General features: G+C 37.2%; 1 protein-coding gene across 6 annotated transcripts; it reads left to right on the forward strand.

Moving 5' to 3' along the window:
* The first annotated feature begins 2,087 nt into the window (after positions 1–2,087).
* Positions 2,088–15,785, forward strand: cers3a (ceramide synthase 3a). 6 transcript variants are annotated; one of them, XM_015051482.1, is made up of 11 exons: positions 2,088–2,189; positions 4,678–4,857; positions 6,376–6,493; positions 7,288–7,406; positions 8,631–8,688; positions 9,314–9,364; positions 9,836–9,928; positions 10,218–10,346; positions 12,081–12,187; positions 13,032–13,185; positions 14,925–15,785. In XM_015051482.1, the coding sequence occupies exons 2-11, from the start codon at positions 4,685–4,687 to the stop codon at positions 15,123–15,125; spliced, it is 1,203 nt and encodes a 400-aa protein (XP_014906968.1). In that variant the 5' UTR covers positions 2,088–2,189; positions 4,678–4,684; the 3' UTR covers positions 15,126–15,785. The 6 variants fall into 6 exon arrangements, with proteins under 6 accessions (XP_014906968.1, XP_014906965.1, XP_014906971.1 ...); XM_015051479.1 differs by lacking the exon at positions 2,088–2,189 and adding an exon at positions 4,001–4,109; XM_015051485.1 differs by lacking the exon at positions 2,088–2,189 and adding an exon at positions 4,336–4,357.
* The last annotated feature ends 543 nt before the right edge of the window (positions 15,786–16,328 follow it).

Here is a 16,328-nt window from a genome sequence, read left to right on the forward strand (position 1 = left end):
AAGACATATTTTACTATACTTTAGTAAAATATGTCTTTACTTTTTATACTTTACTTTTTAGATTACTCTAGTTTATTAGTAATTTCAGAAATTGTGGAGTGCTCACTATTTGGACCAATACTTTTAGAATTACATTTTAGGTTATTATGCAGAGAGTCTCCTATTATTGTAACCCAGAAAAAAACATTAAAAAAACATTAAAATGAAATTGGAATCCAGAAAAAAAATTCTTCCAGATCAGGAACATTTAGTTTTTATTATTACTTAGAAACTGTGGGATACTCATTAACTTATAATTATCTAGCAATCCAGAAGAGGAATTAGAACGAACATAGAATCCAGAAAAAACTACTTCCAGAACAGGAACATTTACTTTTAAAAATTTGGACATACTTAGAAAGTACAGAGGATATTTACTTACTTACTTATGCTTATCTAGAAACCCAGAACAGAACAAACTTAGAATCCAGAAAAAACTACTTTAGCAACTACTTTTTGGACTCCTATTCTTCCAACCCAGAAAAGGAATTAGACCAGAGGATACTTACCTATATTTATCTAGCAACCCTGAACAGGAGTATCTAGTTTATATACTTTGGATCAACATTATTAGATTATTTTTCTTCTTTTGCTCTTTGCTTTGGTTTGTTATTTTATTTGTATTTCCTTTTTAATTAATGTAAAGCACTTTTGCCTCGCTGCTGAAAATGTGCTATATAAATGAAATTACCTTACCTTGCCTTATCTCAGTGAGAAGTGCACAAAAATTAATATACCTAGCTTGAATGTTCCAGGTTTTTTACTGTCTAACTGCCTTTGTAGGCTCAAAGAGAGTTATTTTGGACATTTTTTAACAAGAACATGCCAGGGTTAGAACAAACTAAGGGAAAAAAAAGCTTCAACTCAGGGAGAAATATATAAAACAGGCTCTTAAAATTATGCCTAACTTAATGTATCTTTGATCACCGTTATAAGCTCAAATACATCATTTTTAGTTGTATGAACAACAACATGTCTGTTAGGAATATTTAAATGGGATTAGATCAAACTGGAGAACAAAGAGGTTTATCTCTGGGAGAATACAAAGTGGGCACCTTTCAGAAAGTGATGCCTACTCCAGGTTGCTTACTGTGTGTATTTGAGTATTTGAGTTTACAAAGGTGATCAATGTTTTTAGAGATTAAGAAGAAAATGACCAAAAAAGTGTTTAAGTGTAGTTAGAAAAAGTTGAGGGAAAAAGAACTTTATGTTACAGAAAGAAACATAAAATAGACAGGTTTAAGAAATGGCTGCCTGGCTGAATGTTCCAGTTTACTTCCTGTCTGAAAACCTCTGCAAGTTTAACATCAACGTCTTTAATGGATGCTAATGAGACCATGCCCAAGGTTTTTTTTTTTTTTTAATGGAGTGAAAATAGAAAACAATAGTTGTATCTCAGTGACTGATGCACAAAATAGACTGATTAAAGAGACTTGTGTCTGGCTTAAATGTTAAAGTACATTTACTATTTGAACACCTTTGTAAGTGCAACACCTTGTTTTTTAGGTGTTTTGCATAATATGTCTGAACAGAGTGTAGATCAAGTTAGAGAAACTGGGAAAGAAGAGCTTTGTCTGAATGCAAGATGCTTTTACAGTCGTGTCTGGAGGATCCTGCCTCGGTTCTGGGCTATTCAACATTATGAGCACAATTAGCAAACAGCCTATCCATTTGTGTAATTTTAGAAATACAAAATCCTGTAAATGTCTGTATCTAAAGTAAAATCTAATTTAATTCAGATCTTGTTTGCATCTATTCTTTAGATGGCTCTCCTCTGAGGGAACCTGTTATTTTGTGAGTTATCAGAAACTTGGTAAAGGAACATTAAGATCTCCTCAAGGCAGTAAAACACCTGATGCTGTTTGTCAGCCTGCCTTTACTTCCTGGAGGGGAGGAAAAGACCTTCGTAGGTAATTGTAGCTGTGCTGGGCGTTACCTAAAAAACGTTATACAGAAACTAGCTGCTGGGAATCTGCATGTGTGTGTGTACGTGTGCACGTGTGTGTGTGTGTGTGTGTGTGCGTGTGTTGGGGAGGGGTGGTATAAAGGGCTGTCCTGCCAGCCTTCATTTCTCACAGCAAACACAAACAGCCACCTGGAGTGGAAACAGCTGCCCTTACCTTCTGTGTTTGATGGCAGTTAGTGGATAGGTAAGTCTGTTTTACTTTGACCTTGATATGTTATTTTTAATCTGACCGTCACTCACTGTTTTGACTTTTTGCACTTTTTAAGTGTGTGTAGCTCTGGTTGTAGAAACATTGAGCCCTGCAGGTTGCTGGAGGACTCATTTATCTGTCCCAAAGTTTTGTGAAGTTTGTCCTACTGCTGTAAAAAAACCTGTCATTGGTCACTTTGGATAAATAAGATCTTTTTGATTGAGACAAACAGGATGTCAATGTCTGGGTTTGTCCTGTGAGCTCAGAGTTGAAATCACTCCTGACAGGAGTTTCTCCTGATTCACTGGAGATAATATCGGCGGTGATACAGTGGAATTATTGCGCTTAATTATTTTTGGCTTCATTCATAACAGGTGTGGTTTAAGCAGAAATACACAATAACACTATTATGCAACAAAAATATCTTATGCTTTAACTGTGTATGAACTACAGTTTGAACCAAGTGAAAAATAAAAGGAGTCACAAATGATGGCATGAAGTAAGCTTCAGCTTCTTCCTCTTCAGTTTCAGGTTCAGTGGTTTGTTATGAGCAGTTACTCTCCCTCACTGTGTGCTCAGCTTTGTTTGTCAGCTCAAAGCAAAATCAATAATGTGGGTTGCCTGGCTATGGTCTCCATTAACATTGCAGTAATTTATACATTCATGAGTGTATGTGTGTTTTTATGTGCGTGTGTGGTGAGAGTAGAATATAAGCTGCTGTGTTCAACTTTGTTATGTTATTATATTATATTTCTATTTGTAACCTGCCAAAGCCCTGCAGATGAGAATTATCTTATGCTATAACATGGTACAGCACATCGGATTCTGACATGTTTGAGCAGTGCAATGTCTGTTATTTAAATAAAGTTTATTATTCTTATTTTTTATCTATTTATTATTATTACCTCTTAGACAGGAAAATCTGAAGGTTGTGGTCTGCATTTATGTTTAGCCCCCTTTATTCTGGTACCCCTAAATAAACTCCAGTGTAATCAGTTGCCTTCAAACCTGACATTTTAAGTCCAAATACCTTCACATTCCTGTCAGATTTAAGTTGAAGATTGACTTTTTGAAAACCAATGAGTTTTCTCTTGCTCGAAGTTATATTACTGTTTTGGACTTTAATTTTTCTGTGAAGGGAGCAAAAGATTAATGTGATGACAAGGAGGCCAGGAAGCTCAAATAATTGAAGCAGCTCATAAACCATAACTTGGAAAAAAAATAAGTAGGATCTTAATCCATAAACATTTTACATTTTTAAGAAAAAATAAAACACAGAGGTTTATGGTTAACAAGACTTAGCAGAAAAACTAATAAATTATGGTCAATGGCTGTTATTCACACTGCCACTGATTCAGCGGCACCATCAGCAGGTGAAGCGTCTTGCCCAAGGACACAATGATAGAGATAAACCAGGAACCTACAGAACAATCCCTACTTCCAAATTATCAACGTTGGGTTCATTATTTCTTTGTTGTCGTAATGTCTTAATTTTGGAAATCCTGTTGATGTCCCTGTACATGGTACGACATTGATGAAGAAAATGCAGGAAGTTTAATTATTAACCATGCACATGTTACACTGGCTGTTATTTAAAAAAAACAGCAGAAAGGGAAAACTGACATTCCTGATTTTTTTTTTGTTGGGATCCTACAAATAAGTCAGAGAACACTTCAGCTTCCGCTCCTTAATACAAGGCTAAAGGCTACAGGTACCAGGTTAGCATGAGCTCACCCTTATCATCTGCACCTGTTTCAGGTTACTTTCAACCCGGGCTTTCTTTGTCAGCATTTGCCTTGTTTATTTTGCCCGCCCTGCTCTCTCTCTCTCTCTCTCTGTGGGTGAATGAGTCTATGACAGGGAGGGACGATTGTTAAAAAGGCGTGGATTTGAAACCAAGGGAGTGATGATTAGGTCAATATTTGTTTAGGAAATATGGCTGTATGTACAGGGAAATTGTCACATCTTTAAATGCACACTGCTTAGTGGAGGTTCTCTCTGGAACCTTATTTTTAGTATTCCACTTAGACCACAGGTGTCCAACTCCAGTCCTGGAGGGTCACTGCCCTGCAACCTTTAGATGTGCCTCTGCTGCACCACACCTGAATAGAATAATTAGGTCATTAGCAAGGCTTTGGAGAACTCATCTACACAAGAAGGAGGTAATTAAGCCATTTCATTCCAGTGTTTTGTAGTTGTGGCACATCTAAAAGCTGCAGGACAGCTGCCCTTGAGGACTGGAGTTTGACACCCCTGACTTAGACCATACGAATAAATAAGACACAATAAGAAATGACTGGACCCTGTGCACGTGTTTTCTCCAAGTTTCCTTTCCAAAATGCCACGATTGCTTTGTAGCTATATGTTCACCTCAGGAGTGAGTTGGTCTGTACATAGGGAACTTGGATGATAACATTTTCTAATGAAGCTGTTCTTTTGTATGTTGTCTCATCTTCATACCCTGTTTGCTTTGCCTGCTTAGAAAGGAGATGTTGGAGACTCTGTACCAGTGGTTCTGGTGGGACAAGCTGTGGCTGCCTGCTGAGCTGTCCTGGGCCGACTTGGAAGACGGGGACGGTCGGGTCTATGCCAAAGCCTCACATCTCTATGTCACAGTCCCCTATGCCTTCAGCTTTTTACTGGTCAGATACCTGTTTGAAAGGTAAGAGTTCACATGCAGATTACAATATGTGTGTTATGTATGGCATGCATTTTTTTTCTAAAATAATGAACAAGAATTAGATATAGTTTTAAAAGACTGACAGACTCTATACATTTATTAAGGACAATACACAGTCTTAAGAACAGAAAGGAATCACTCTTTTCATTCAACTGTATTTGAGACTTTATGTGGGCAGAACTTTCCTCTTGTGTGGTTTCTGAGAAATATGAAATGTGGGTATGAGGTGTGGTAGAGTGGGAGGGATATAAACTTCCAAGGTGTTGATGTACTTAAGTTCTTGTAAAGTGGCTAAAAAGAACTTTGTCCTTGTTTTTCCCACCTTGAGTAAAGAACAAACATCTCTGTGTTCTTGAGGATTTGGTGTTGGCCTTTAAAAAATAGTTCAGCTGTATAAAGCAAAGTGTAACGGATTGTAAATTGTTTAAAATAAATTGTGTAAATTATTCAGTGAATTTTGTAAATTATTTAACGTGAATTTTCAAATTGTGCAGATTGTTTATAGATGTTTGTGTGCTTTCATTGACACTGTTCTGTTGGTTGTTTATATTTAGTTTTGATTTAATGACGCATGTAGTTTTCCATGTTTTATTTTGGGCCTTATCGGGTGCCGTAGCCAATCAGGGCAGGCCTTATAAAATCTGGCAGCAGTCAATTTTACTGTGAATTGCTGGAAAACGACTGTCAACGAGATTCAAATATCTGCATAAACAAAAGCAAATGATTTGCATTCCTCCAGTGAAAGCAGCGAGGTGCGTTTTTTTGTTGTTTGTATTGTAAGCCTATGTTTCGTATTTTAATATTTACATGTTTTTAGTTTTCATGGTGATCTAGATCAAAAAGAAAATAAAAACGCTAAAAATCATCCGTCGAGGCTGTGCTGAATTTTGATTGGGGCTAAAATCTCAGAACTTACTGTAGGTTCTTAGAAAAATAAGCCTGCATGTGTAAATAAAATGCAGTACAGCACCTTGCCAAGAAATTCATTCCTATTTATCTTTTCACACTTTGTCATGTTATAACCACACGCTTCAATTTATTGTAATCAGGTTTTTAAAAAATATTTTATCATACAACCCCTTTTAATATCAACATATTAAGCCTAGTTTAATTACAATACCAATCAATGGGGAAGTTGCCTATCTAAAGAAGCCTAAGTTATTGTATTTGAAGATACACACTCTACTGATCAAGTATGTCAGGACGGTGAAAAGCATGTCTCCTTTTTAACAAAAGCCATCTGACGCAATTGGCTCAAGCTTCTTATGATAGAAATGCATCCAGATCCAGAAAGTACTTTCAATGAAAAGGAAATCAAATACATGAAAATAACAGCAACTTCTGCGTCTCTTTCAGGAGAGACACAGTTAAAAACTGAAACGCTGAATCAGGATTATGTCCACATACTATTTCACTTGTGTGGAGCCACTGTTACAATGGCACGCTGAAATCCTTCTCCACTGACACGCTCCTCCTGAATGTGTGTTTCATGTGATGCAGGTGGATAGCAACACCACTCGCAGTCTCTGCAGGAATCAGACATCGAGTCCAACTGAAAGTAGAACACAACCCCATCCTGGAGAACTACTACAGCACTCATAGTAAAAATCCACTTCAGGTAAAACAGTAAATTAAAAATGTACCAGCCAGCATCTGAAAGAGTTCATCTGTGAAGATCATTCAGAAATAGTGTTATGTTTAAAATAGAAGAGCAGCAATTTTGCAAACGTTTAAGACCAACAAAACTTTAACATGAAAAAAACTTATTCAAAATCATTTTGACTAATTCTGTGAGCATGCAGGGCTTGGTGAGTTTGCATGATGTCCTTGTGAATGTGTTGGTTTTTTTTCTGGGTACTCCAGTTTCCTCACACAAATTAGGTTAGCTTGCAATGCTACTTGTGAATGATTGAGTCATTCACAGGAACGCCCACCTCATGCCTACAGGTTGCCGGGTATAGATCCATTGTTGTCTATGGAGATGCAGTCCCTCTCATGTCATTGTTTTGCCGATAAACATTGTGGCTGTGGGGTTGGCGACTGAATTCCTAACTTTGAACTGGAAGACGACCAGTCTAGCAACTGGTGTCCGAATGAAACCTTGCTGCTTCGTTTAAAGCACTGAAGGTTTACAGTACAACAGCTTTCTTCTAGCCGGGCCCTTAAGGCCCCTGGGCTTCCACAGGCTGGAGCTTTTTTTAAGAGCTGTGGTGCAGCTATGCAAATACACATTTGTGAAAACATAAATGATGTCACAGAAAATCTCTTAATATGCATCCAGACTCTGGGAAACTCAAACTAAAGTATTTTTGAGATATTTCAGATTCCCAAATATAAACTGTTAACACAAAAATGATTGAGAACATGTTGCCTTTAAACATATTTATTCAGCTTGTGTGTGTTTAATTCCAGGCTGACATTAATGGGTTGTCTAAGAAAAGCAGTTTGCCTGTCAGGCAAATTGAACGCTGGTTCCGAAGAAGACGGAGGCAGGATCATCCTGGAGTCCTAAAGAAATTCAGAGAGGCCAGGTCACTACTCATTTTCTGTGTGTGAGGATGTGTGGATGCTTGTTTAAGAGGTAATATTAATCGGCTAAATAAATATAAATAAATGTTAGTGATTCAATAAAACTAACACTGTGACATGCCCAGTGAGCAAAATATCTGATTCCCATGTTAAAGTTGTTGATGGACATAAAGTAAACGCCACCATATAGCTAGTTTAGATTTATAATATTTCATCAATGTTTAGACCAAACTTTTTTGCCTGGCTTAAAAGTTGTCTAAACTTTAAACTTGACTGATAATTTCATAAGGTAGACATTGTTTGCACTTTTTCCCTTTTGAGAATCACACAGACTGAGCATTTTTGATTAAATGCTACAAATTGAGTCTATAAGCTGAAATTGGACATTGTCTGAAGATTTAATACAATAAAATCTGCTGCAACAACCTAACTGTAAGTTACTGAAAAAATGTATGATGTACTATTCAAACACAAAACTTTATGAAAATCATTATTTTCTTAAAAATCGGTGTTTATTCTGCTCTGGCGACTTGTTCCTGGATTTCTCATGGCGCATCACAAATGTTAGTTCATTTTGAAATCAAGCTCCCAGGGATTGGAGGAAGAGGGGAAATATAATCTGCTGGTCCACTTTGTCGACCAGGACAAGAGGAAGATGAGGGACACCAGAAACAACAATGCAGCAAGCTGAAGGCCACGAACAAAACAACTTGGCCTTCATGATTCCATCCATATTGCACTGATTTAGCAAAAGGAGCCCAGACTGCGCACTGGGTGCAGATACTGTACAACAATACATGGACCTACTTTTCAGAAGGCCCACAACTCTGCAATTAAAAAGTACTTTTTTTAATTGTTCTGATGGAATATTCTAATTAGTAAGTGTATCTTGCATTTTGAAATGATCACCAAAATGAAGAGAAATTAATGTTCTTCATCCCATAGCACCTGGATTTATTTAATAGAAATACTTTGCTGTCTGATTCTGAAATAAATGAACTTCTCAAATACATGAAGTGCACACTTCAACAGTTCATTGTTCTGTCTATGCCAATTGTACCAAGATTATCTGTCTGTTAGCAAGAAAACAAGGGAGTTACCGCATTGCTATAGTGTCATCTTTGATTGTGTAAGTGTGCAGTTGTGTTTGTGATGATATCATTTCCTTAAATACTCATAAATGTGCTATGTAATTTGTGCATGCAATGTTTTTTCTGCTGCTGCAGTTGGAGGTTTGTCTTTTACCTGTCTGCGTTTATAGGAGGAATCGCAGCACTTTATGATGTAAGTATCAAACCCGTATTATGTAAAATGACTTTTTTGAGAAACCCTAATACCCTTCATCATAAGTGTTGCTTTGACTCTTTAATGCAAGCATAAATACTTTAATCTCCATGACAACCACTCAGCTGTGCAAAACACCCGTTTGGCCCTAAAGGCGCCTTCGAGGCGCAGCTCCTCCTCAGAACTGCAACTTCCAAGATTTTGAGCTTCTGCCTTTACAGAACAAACCTCCCCACTTCTCTCCCACTCAGCTCCTTCAGACTAGCCAGCAGCAATTAGCAAACACCTGGTGGAACCGCACATCTGCTGAGCTCATCATACAAATTACTTCTCACCTGGTAAAAACGTCAATGTTAGATGAGAAATGTGGTAACTTCCTGAAGGCAGAGTTTTTAAAGAGACATAGGCCTAATTTCAAGGTGCTTAATTACACAGTTAAATTTCTTTAGTCATATTTGTTAAATTCAGCATTTTATAACAACTGAAGATAACATAGTTTGCCAGTCTTGCACTATGTGGCTGTAAAATACAGAATACTGCCCTGACAACTCAGTTTCAGCAGTTACTCCCAATTAAATTCAATTAACTGACTAATTATGATTTTCTTTGTGTTGATATTTTACAGAAAGAGTGGCTGTATGACTCTAGACAAGTATGGACAGGTTATCCAAAGCAGGTTTGTTATTTAATACATGTTTTTACAGATAACAACCAGAACTTTGACATGCCCAAAACAATTTAATTAAGCAAATATGAAACCATGATTGATGTTATATATGTTAACATCTGTAATTGTTTCATATATGGTGACCAATTTACAAAAAGTTGGTAGCAGCATGAAGGTTACAGGTTTGAATCCCAGCCTGTGCTCTTTCTACATGTCACTTATATGTTCTAACTATCCATGGATAGTTATATGTTCTCTCTGATTTCTCTCACTTCTTTTACAAACATGACTGTTAGGTTAAACGGTCTCTTGGTTTGAGTGTCTCTCACACACTGTCTGCTGCAGACAGGCAACTCCTCTCAAACCCAACCCTTCGAAGATGAGAAGAAGTTATACTGAATGGAAATGAAATGGAGAGCACATTTATAAGGAATAATTTGTTTGTATGTCCCATTTCATTTTGTCCATGTCTGTCCACAGTCCATGCTGGATTCTCAGTACTGGTATTACATCCTGGAGATGAGCTTTTATGGCTGTCTTCTCTGCAGCATTGCTTTTGATGTCAAGAGAAAGGTGAGTCATGCACCTGAAAGATCAAAACGTCAATTTTGTTCCTCAGTTTCAGAGTTCTATGTAAATTATGTGTAATTGCATATTAAATACTGAATGTTTTCATTTTTCTGAAAGTTAGAAAGCTTTAAAAATTGGAGATTAAAATATTGTACTGGTTGAAATGAAAGCAGAAAATTAAAAATGTTCTCTACACTCTCTGCTGAGAACCTTTATTTCTATTATTGGTTGATATCCTTTCCTCTGTGTATTTTTGTGTTAAATGAAGGATATCTTTTTTTTTGTAATTCAGGACTTCAAGGAGCAGATCATCCACCATTTGGCCACTCTAGTCCTTCTGGCATTTTCCTGGTGTGCAAATTTCATCCGAATGGGAACCCTGGTTATGCTGGTCCATGATGCTTCTGATATTTTACTGGAGGTCGGTGAGAAATATGGATCATAAGTTCATACACAATTATTGTTAAGCCATAGATTTTAGTCATAACATGCTGTATTCATGCACTTTGAAATCTTTGCACAGTACATAGGTCCTGGATGCACTAACAGAATCCTATGTATCTTTGCTATTGAGGGATATAGTTTATCTTGGTTCCTGCCCTGATCTAAGCTTTCATGACATCACAGTTTCCTTCCTGAAACCCCTCCATGTTCTGGTGTTGGAACTCAAGCTAAAGTGGGTTTGTGCAGTGCATTGTGGGATGAATAGATCCCAAACCAGCCTTGTGTAGTTTCAATCCTTCATGGCTGGAGATCCAACAGTTACACCAATTTAACCTCATTCTTTGTTTGTAAAATATGATTACATGTTTGTACATTCAGACCAAACTGAAGTCAAATCCCTTGTTTGTGTGCATTTACTTGGCAAATGAAGGTGAATTTACTAGATTACAGAACCAAAAGATGATCTGAAAGGAGCTCTAGAAAAACAGCACCGAAACAAGAAGTAAGAAGGAATCAGAATTTTCAAATAAAACAAGACATACCTGCTAAAATGAGAAACTAAAGACTACTTCATCAAATTAATGCATCAGATAATGAAGCACATAACACCATGGTTACTGTCTCATGATGCCAGTATTGCATGCCAGTCTATTGGTTCCTTTAGACCAGTGTTTCTCAAACTTTTTCAGGCCGAAGACCACTTAACCCATTTAACAAACAGTCACGGACCACCTAACCTGAAACAGCCCCCAATAACAATATATGATGCAACCTGAAATGAAAGTATTAGTCTCTTAACCCTTGCAGGATCTTAACATTTTGTTTACTGCCCTTGTCCTACGGGTCAAAAATGACCTGCCATAACAAAAGCCCCAAAAATAAAGCAGCTTACTTGAATTTGAAATCTGAAATCTATTTTGCATGATGAAACAATTTATCAATTCAACTCAATTTAGTTAATTTTTTCTCATGTATTTTTTTGCTATACAATACAAAAAGACGATCAACAGTATTACACTTTTTATAACTGTCAATTTTCTTTCACACAATAAATACTTCATATACAATTATATGAAGAACTAGATCCACGGCATGGATCTAGTTCCCTAAAAGGGAAAAAGTCAAACATTATTAACTTTTTTGTCAGCAGTTCATTCTTTTATATTTTTAGGAAGTGAATTATAAAAATACTTCACTCATAGCAAAAATGTGCTTAATTTTGTTATGTTGAACAACATGTTAAACATTTTATATTCAACTTAGGCATTGAACATATTCAACACCTATACACGTATGTTATTGCTTTTATGTTGAAGCAATAAAATTTGGAAGCATTTTATTGCTTCAACATAAAATGTTGAAGATCTTCAGTATAAGAACAACTTTAACATAAGACATTGAACATAAGATGTTTGAAACTGCAAAATGGTTTTAAGTCAGTTTTCCATTATTACTTTTAACATAATCCTTTGGTAAGCTAGCTGTAGCGTCACACGTTTAGCTCACATCACGGCAAATAAGCGGTCGTTTATGCACAGTTCCTCGCGATCACTGAGGGGCGCCCATGCACCACCAGTGGTCTGGAACTATAGTTTGAGAGAGAATTCTTTTGACAATAAATGGTTTCATTAGTTAGTTCATTAAACTACACGAGACATGTATTGGTATTAATTGCTTAAAACTCATGTTTTGTATTGTTTTTTTTTTTCAGTCTGCCAAATTATTCAACTACGCAAAATGGGAGAAAACCAGCCATGGTCTTTTTGTTGCGTTTGCCATTGTGTTTATGGTAACACGACTGATCATCTTTCCGTTTTGGTAAGCTTTTCCAAGAGTTCCAATGTACAACTACAAAAATGATGCAAACCTGCATGTTTGCATGATTACGTAGAATAAATAGATATTTCACTTTGATTTGCTCAAATCAAAATATATGTTCATGTGCAGAACATATATCATGATTAGTATTATTTTATGCTTTGTATGTTTAAAAGGGCAGCACAGTAGCGCAGTTGGTAGAGCTGTTGCCTTGCAGCAAGAAGGTCCTGGCTTCGATTCCGGCCCACGGTCTTTCTGCATGATTTTGCATGTTCTCCTTGTGCATGCGTGGGTTCTCTCCGGGTACTCCAGCCTCTTCCCACAGACCAAAAACCTGACTGTCAGGTTAATTGGTTTCTCTAAATTGTCCCTAGGTCTGAGTGTGTGTGTGCATGGTTGTTTGTCCTGTCTGTCTCTGTGTTGCCCTGTGACAGACTGGCGACCTACCCAGGGTGCCCCCGCCTCTCGCCCGGAACGTTAGCTGGAGATAGGCACCAGCAACCTTCCCGGCCCCACTAAGGGACAAGAGTGTACAGAAAATGGATGGATGAATGGATGTTTAAAAGTTAACTTTTTTTTTTTTTCAAATTAAAGTATTTTATTTTTTATACACAATCCTAACATAACACAACTCAGAGGTCCATACAAAAACACGTCAAACCAAAATTAGGTGAATAAAATGCTGAGTGGCTTTATAGACCTTACAGACTCACCAAAAATATCAGTGTTAATAAGTGAACAACAGTACAGGATGAATAAGTGATGCTGATCTGGTTCATGTGTTCTGTTTTCTAACTGTTCACACTGGGAGAAAACACTCACGCCAATTGTTGTTGTTCTTCAGGTTAATCCACTGTACCTGGGTCTACCCGGTTCATCACTACCCGGCCTATTTTGGCTACTACTTCTTCAACGTGATGCTTGTGGTTCTTCTCTTCCTTCACATATTTTGGGCCTACCTCATCTTCCGCATGATCAGGAAGTTTCTGTTTGGCACAGTAAGTTGTTGTTCACAGTTTGTGTGTGTGTGTGTGTTAGTGCATTGCGTCAACTCAAAATTTATCTCTGCTGATGCGGTTGATGGAACACAGAAGTGCATAAATGCAGCTTTGGACTCCATATGGTCAACAGTTTGGACAAGAGCCACATCATATAAAGGTTGTGTAACAGAAAAACAATACTGTAGGGTTTCATATAGAGGCGAAGGTGCCACTGTCCATTGACCATCGCACTGGCAATGTCAGACCTTCCATTTAATTTTGGGGGAAAAAATACAAAAAAAAAACTTTACAGTTTAACTGCAAATGCTTTGTAACCATCAAGAGTTGTGGAAAACTGAGGCTCACTGTGAAGATATTACACCGAAATGATAGAATGGTAGAATATTTTGTTCACCAAGGATGGTTTATTTATGAGCCCATGGTACGGAATTTATTAACTCTCTTTATTTAATTAATTTTTGCTTGTTTTGTGTTACTAAAATTGAATCTTTTTATTATTGGTGCAATAATAAAACCAAATGTATGAGTTTTCTGTGCCTAGTTATAAAAGGATTATAAATAACCTATTTATAATCTAATAGTAGCTTTGTGAATCCTTACAGAATGGAGTCATGAAGTGCCAGGAGATTAATGGATCTAGGTCTACAAGAAGGTTTATCCAAGCTTAGTGTTTGACTGACTTTGAATCTATACATACCTATGGTATATCATAAGTTCATTATAATTGTATGTTTTCCCTATTTGTTTAAGATAACAAAAACATACCAATAGAACAGTGACGTGCGGTGAGGTTCATAGCTGGTGAGGCACCGACAAATCTAGACCCCCTGTATGTTATGGTTTACATAAGGAAATTTCGCGCATGCGTACAATGCTGGAGGGATAAAAGACTATTCTTTAACATGTGATGCTCAGCCGCGCCGCCACCGCAGAATAATTCCGTTCTCAATCAAACTTAGACATGTAGATATAATTAATTTCGTGCTGTGCTTAAAACCAAAGGGAGAAACCGTTAAAGTACAACTCAAAACCACGTCTTTCTCGTTCTCCGTATCAGTGCAGCTACTATATGGCTAGCACGCTGTTACCGTCTCTTACTCTGCAGTTGTGGAGTCACAATGTCTGGGTTCATGAGCGCCCCCTGCCATAAGGCAGGAGAACTGCTTGCCTCACCTCGAATCTGTTCTCTGCCGTTTATGATCGCTCCTCAGCACACGAAACACGTTACACACACAGTTAGTGATAATAAAAACACAGTACATTAAATACATAAGCTAAATTATGGAAAATCAGTTCATACGTTAAATGTTTTTAAGCATTTTATTGGCGACGTAAGGACAGGAGGAGCCTGCTCTCATAGCAACCGGTGCAGTTAGCGAGAGGTTGCGCAATCCCAGGTGAGGCTCAGCTCGCTACCGGCTTCGCTTCCAAGCATTTGAATGCGAAAATTCAGTGATTTTGAAGGAAAAAAACATCAGATTTGGTTAAATTAAATGGAAAATAGGTACTTTATAGTGCAAACCACAGGGGAGGTTGTACTATAAACCACAGGGACCGCACGTCACAGCAATATAATCATTGTTGTACTTCCCTTCAGTAAATCTGGGGCAATTTCTTCTACAGGTAAACCGTTCCCCTCAATTAACTTTAGCCATAGGTCTCACACCTTGAGGAACAGCATTTCTAACTTTGAAAGTTTAATTATTTTTTTTCCCTTAAACTTTTCTGTGTCACAGCTAACAAGAGATGAGAGAAGTGACAATGAGGAGGAGGAAGAACAAGAGAGCAGCCTAACAGAGGATGGAGATGTTCAACAACACAAGCCCTTCAATGAACTGTCAAGAGATGCAGCCAGTGAGAAGAATGGATGCTTCGGTTTGTCTCCGCCAGAGAACACCTGCTTATCAAGACTATGTCATGAGCTGGGCTCAGTGTAACCAGCAAACATGGAGATGTGAAAAAAAAGAGTAGAGCTGATGGAAAAACAAATCACAATTGATTGTATGTTTATCATTTTTACAGATACTGAAGTAAAAAAAAAAAAAAGCCTTACTTAAGTGGCATAATGAGCAATGTGGGAAACAGATTTTTCCCTTGTGTTCTGTTGTTTCTTTTTATTTCGGTTAAGTTTCATAACTCATGAATACATAACCAGCTAACCTGCAACAATAACTGGAACATTTCCATGAGTTTTGTGATACTAATACTGTGATACTAATGTGGAGCAGGTCAGTTTGCCTATTTATGTCCCATTTGGTCTTCCTAATTCCGTTTAGTACACATGTACTTTATTATTGTGCATCAGTTTGTTTTTCTGGGAGCTAAATATGTTCATGAATTTAACACTATGATCTCATGAAGACTTTACATCTCATTTCTACTGACTGTGTTTCTGAACCCTGGTTAAGCCAGTGGATTCTGAATCGTCAGAACATAAAATTAGATATGAAACCACCAAAACTGCAAATGTACAAAATGGCAAAGAGCAAAATACCCAGGATGTATGGAAAGACTGCATTCTGTACAAATGGTCACATTTTACAGTTTCCTCAGTGACTGTTTAAAAATGAAAGTTACTTTTTAAAACCTACAATCAAAAAGTGCCTGTGTAACGGTTTGTTTCGGTGGTTCATGTGGAGTAACAGCTGTGGTTTTCTCTCATCTGTCATCCATCCATCATCTTACACGTGTATCCCTAGTGGTGTGGTAAGGGGTGCTGGTGCCCATCTTCAGAGGTCAACGGGTGAGAGGCAGGGTCACCTTGGACAGGTCACCAGTCCATCGCAGTCTCATCTGTCATAATATTTTTTTTGTAAAATAAAACGAGGAAATAAACTACTAAAAATAATTCATTTTTAAAATGACAAATCAGACAATATTTTAAGCAGCCTTTATGTTAACATACTTTCAGGCTAAATCTTTTACTGGTGTTATTCCTCATTTTATGTGCAACTAAAACTCATGAAACACAAGAATCAGCAATCGCACAGAATAATTTATTAAACTGTATTATTTCACAGTTTTGCTTCATCACTTTAGTTTGATGTCAAACTAAGAAGTATAATAGTTTCTTATAGAAATGACAACAGTGCCACCATATGGGCAAAAAGTATGTATTTTCAGATGCCATTAAAGGAGAA

Source organism: Poecilia latipinna, unplaced genomic scaffold, assembly GCF_001443285.1.
Source record: "Poecilia latipinna isolate Pla-1442-1.1 unplaced genomic scaffold, P_latipinna-1.0 Scaffold1047, whole genome shotgun sequence".
NCBI classification, from domain to species: domain Eukaryota; kingdom Metazoa; phylum Chordata; class Actinopteri; order Cyprinodontiformes; family Poeciliidae; genus Poecilia; species Poecilia latipinna.